The following is a 4,979-nucleotide window of genomic DNA, read 5'->3' as shown; positions in this document are numbered from 1 at the left end:
CTGGGCAGCGGGGCGGGGATGGCGGGGACATGGGAAGTGGGTAGCCATGGGCGGGGTGGGGGTGGGGTGGGGGAGGCTGTCTAAGCTTTACCCTCGTTCTTGAAAACTGACCCACCGCCGCCCATCCCGACACGCCAGCCAGAACTCACCACTCCCTTATACATCACTGACATTTAAACATATTTGACATACTGAGAAAATATATTGGATGATGTACATTTAAAAACTATAACTTTCTCTCCCTTCTCTCTCCCTTCTCTCTTTCCTTCTTCCTCTCCCCTCTCCCCTCTTACTCTTCCTCTCCCTTCTTCTCTCCCCCTATTTCCCTCCCTTCTCCTCACTCCCTCTCTCCCTCCCTTTCCCTCTCTCCTTCTTTCCCTCCTACTTTCCCTCTGCTCTGGCTTCCAATTTTCCACTTTCGACCGTCCGCCTCCTACAACTTCTACTACTACTACTACTACTACTACTACTACTACTACTACTACTACTACTACTACTACTACTACTACTATTACTATTACTACTACAACTTCTACTACTACTACTACTACTACTACTACTACTACTACTACTACTACTACTACTACTACTACTACTACTACTACTATTACTATTACTACTACTACTACTACTACTACTACTACTACTACTACTACTACTACTACTACTACTACTACTATTACTACTACTACTACTACAACTTCTACTACTACTACTACTACTACTACTACTACTACTACTACTACTACTACTACTACTACTACATAAATTATACCTCCACCCATGTTTATTTTCCCGACACATAATCATGGAGGGCTCCATAGCTTGGAGGTCATTAGCCCCAACTCTGTTCGCTAATGACTGTGGCATCCAACCATATCACTAATACTACCTGACACTAAATCACCTATCATCTATTACGTCTAGATCCCCCTTTCCTTCCCTACTCAAGTCACTCCCGACCCACCCTAATGTCACTCTCCACCACTGTGGCTTCATAGTCCATATTGGAGATGGTGGCTTTTGGGCCGGAGTGTCTGGTGCCCCTGAGACATAGGATGGCCGACCTGAGCAGGGAGAACGAGAGGCGACACCTCATCCAGGCGACAACGTGGCTCCTTGGCTGTTGCTTCTTTTCTGAGATTAGTTCCGCGAGGCGTGCGTAGAAGCATTGGGCCCTGGGACCCATCCCGCCGGATTTGGTGAAGACGAGGGGGGTGAAGCTGCCCTGATCCACATGTTGGATTCTTTCACCGTATGCCCTTGTCTTCTCCTGCTCGTTCCTGTGGTGGGCGGCTTGCAGGGGCAGCTCACGGTGACAGGCAGCCATCGGGTCGAATATGCGGATGTCCATGAACGCCCGCTGTCCGCGCACCCAGAATCCGCGGGCACTTACATCAACCCGTGCCTCCTGTGAGGTATTGGCTGTCCTGTACCGAAGGTGTTCGCCGTCCAGGGGAAGCAGTGCCGGCTCGGTAGTGACGTCTTGGCATACCTTCCCGAGCATGCTGGCTGTCAGATCCCTCACTTCATCGTGTCGAATACAGACGAAGCCTCCTTTTTTACATGTCATGGTGTGGGTGACATCATTTGCTGATCCACATGCACAGAGATCAGGCAGTCCCTCAATCGGCCAGCCATATCTCAGAGCAATGGTGTCGACAAATTCTTGTTTGTTGAGGCTGAAGCCCTTTGCTCTGATTGGTAATGACGTTAGCCAGTTAGAGGCGCCTGCCTCCTGTGCTGTGTGTATTTTTCTACCCATTTCTGTGGACAGGTGGTGTGTAAGACGGTCCAGCTCGTCTTTTTTGGGCCTGTTGCCTTTCTTCTGAGATTTTTCTTTTAATATCTCTTATTTCTGTTTGGTCTATCTCGCCCTCTGCCTCCTGAGCGATGATCCTGTTGATGAGTGACCTGGTAAGGCTGATGGAGTTTTGGTTCTCCTTATCTGCCAGCTTCTCAGGGTTGGTGATCCCCATCCCACCCAGTCTTGGGGGAAGTGCTAGCATATCCCTCTCTTCCTCCCCCAAAGCATGATATTTCACCAGCGCCGGCAAGAATACATTCTTGACGGCATTCTCCAGTGGTCGGAGGAGTGGACTGATGGGATGGTGCGCATCAGAAACGTCCACCAATGTTGGTGTACGCTGAATAGGCAGCGTGTGGCTCAGTCTTGGCAATGGCAGACAAAGCTTCTATTTCCTTCACCCATTCAGCTACTTTGTCTCCTACGTACTCCTTCTTATATACCTCTGTCCCGATCACTGCACCTAAGTGTCGTTGTCCGTCTTTTGTCACAATGACGCCACTTCCTCTAAAAGTTTCTGCGGCATGGTCATAATGTTCAGGTTTGACAATAAGGACAGACTTGGTGGCGTTAGGGATGTATCCTATCTCAGGGCCGGCGGTGTTCACAGTGTCCCACCACCCTTTTAAGTCTGAGATTTTACCAGCACCTGAGAGGTCATCCGCATAAGCCACCTGTTTCACCCGTGTTTCTGCGAACGCGATTTCATTTTGGAGGACTGATAGGCCCAGGGCGTACATAGCCATGGCTATTGGGTCACCTTGTGTTGTTCCCTCAGATGATTTTAACACTTTCACCTTTCCACTGTGGCTATTTATGTACTACTACTACTACTACTACTACTACTACTACTACTACTACTACTACTATTACTGCTGCTGCTTCTACTACTACTACTACTACTACTACTACTAATAATAATAATAATAATAATAATAATAATAATAATAATAATAATAATAATAATAATAATACTATTACCACTACTACTACTACTACTACTACTACTACTACTACTACTACTACTACTACTACTACTACTACTATTACTACTACAACTACTACTACTACTACTACTACTACTACTACTACTACTACTACTACTACTAATAATAATAATAATAATAATAATAATAATAATAATACTATTACTACTACTACTACTACTACTACTACTACTACTACTACTACTACTACTACTACTACTACTACGGGCCTCCATCTATTAGAGTTGCGTTGTGAGCGGTATATTCTCTCATATCCTTTCACAAAGCAATTCATTGGCCCCACCCCGCCAATGACTGTGGCCGACAACCATCTTTATTTAATATTACAAACTTTACTAAACATTTTATTTTTAAGCTAACAGAGCTTGTGGTTGATACGACTATCAACCACCGTCGCCTCAAAGTCCAGGTCAGCAATGCGGGTGGTTTTGGGTGCAGGTGACCTGGTTCCTCTCAGGCAGACCAAGGCTGACCTCAGGAGGGAGAAGGACAGCTTGCATCTCATTCAGGCGACCACACTGCTTCTTGGCTGTTGTTTCTTATCCGCCAGTGTTTCGGCGAGTCTTGCGTAGAAGCTCTGCGCCCTTGGTCCCATCCCTCCTGCCGTCGTGAATACTACCGGGGTGAAGGAACCCTGGTCCACATTCTGTATTCTTTCTTCATATGCTCTGTTCTTCTCTTGTTCGTTTCTTCTGTGGGCTGCATCAAGGGTCAGGTCTCTGTTGCAATGGGCCATGGGATCAAAGATCCTTATGTCAAAATATGCCCTTTGTCCACGAGTCCAAAACCCTCTGGCGCTAACATCCACTCGTGCTTCGTTCGAAACATTAGCGGTGCGTCTGGCGAGGTGTTCGCCTTGCAGAGGGAGCAGCATGGGTTCCACAGTCACGTCGTGGCAGACTTCTTTCAGCATCTCAGCTGTTACGTCTCTTACTTCATCATGTCTCATGCAGACGAAACCTCCTCTCTTGCATGTCATGGCATGATTTTGGTTGAAGGGTGAGCCACAGATACACATGTTTGGGAGCCCATCCACTGGCCAGCCATACCTGAGGGCAAGGGCATCAGTAAATTCTTTTTTGTTTAAGTTGAAGCCTTTTGCCCTGATAGGTAGTGTGGTTAGCCATTTTGAAGCGCCCACTTCCTGTGCAATATCTGTCCTCCTCCTTGTGTCTTCTGGGAGTTCTCTCATTAGGTCACTCAGAGTGTCTCTCTGTTTTCTTTCTCTGTTTATGGAGATTTCATTCCTTACTACTACTACTATTACTATTACTACTGCAACTTCTACTACTACATAAATGATACCTCCACCCATGTTTATTTTCCCGACACATAATCATGGAGGGCTCCATAGCTTGGAGGTCATTAGCCCCAACTCTGTTCGCTAATGACTGTGGCATCCAACCATATCACTAATACTACCTGACACTAAATCACCTACGTATCATCTATTACGTCTAGAACCCCCTTTCCTTCCCTACTCAAGTCACTCCCGTGCACCCTAATGTCACTCTCCACCACTGTGGCTTCATAGTCCATATTGGAGATGTTGGTGGCTTTTGGGCCAGAGTGTCTGGTGCCCCTGAGACATAGGATGGCCGACCTGAGCAGGGAGAACCAGAGGCGACACCTCATCCAGGTGACAACGTGATTCCTTGGCTGATGCTTCTTTTCTGAGATTAGTTCCGAGAGGCGTGCGTAGAAGCATTGGGCCCTGGGAACCATCCCGCCGGATGTGGTGAAGACGAGGGGGGTGAAGCTGCCCTGATCCACATGTTGGATTCTTTCACCGTATGCCCTTGTCTTCTCCTGCTCGTTCCTGTGGTGGGCGGCTTGCAGGGGCAGCTCACGGTGATAGGCAGCCATCGGGTCGAATATGCGGATGTCCATGAACGCCTGCTGTCCGCGCACCCAGAATCCGCGGGCACTTCCATCAACCCGTGCCTCCTGTGAGGTATTGGCTGTCCTGTACCGAAGGTGTTCGCCGTCCAGGGGAAGCAGTGCCGGCTCGGTAGTGACGTCTTGGCACACCTCCCCGAGCATGCTGGCTGTCAGATCCCTCACTTCATCGTGTCGAATACAGACGAAGCCTCCTTTTTTACGTGTCATGGTGTGGGTGACATCATTTGCTGATCCACATGCACAGAGATCAGGCAGTCCCTCAA

General features: G+C 47.9%; 2 protein-coding genes across 2 annotated transcripts in view; both read right to left on the bottom strand.

Annotated features, from left to right (window-relative positions):
- Positions 1-450: 450 nt before the first annotated feature.
- Positions 451-4,979, bottom strand: part of LOC127001988 (uncharacterized) — a 5,193-nt gene continuing 664 nt past the window's right edge. Inside the window, exon 2 of the mRNA XM_050867299.1 lies at positions 451-1,798. Within this exon, the coding sequence (XP_050723256.1) occupies positions 953-1,798 (846 nt within the window). The 3' untranslated portion in view covers positions 451-952. The remainder of the gene's footprint in view (positions 1,799-4,979) is intronic.
- The window catches only part of LOC127001986 (uncharacterized), a 14,014-nt gene continuing 13,131 nt past the window's right edge, over positions 4,097-4,979 (bottom strand). The window contains exon 2 of the mRNA XM_050867298.1: positions 4,097-4,251. The gene's annotated coding sequence lies outside the window, so the exon portion shown is untranslated. The remainder of the gene's footprint in view (positions 4,252-4,979) is intronic.

Source organism: Eriocheir sinensis, chromosome 22 (assembly GCF_024679095.1).
Source record: "Eriocheir sinensis breed Jianghai 21 chromosome 22, ASM2467909v1, whole genome shotgun sequence".
In the NCBI taxonomy this organism is placed as follows: Eukaryota; Metazoa; Arthropoda; class Malacostraca; order Decapoda; family Varunidae; genus Eriocheir; species Eriocheir sinensis.
The sequence above is the reverse complement of the archived record's forward strand: the minus strand, read 5'-3'. Positions and strand labels throughout refer to the sequence as shown.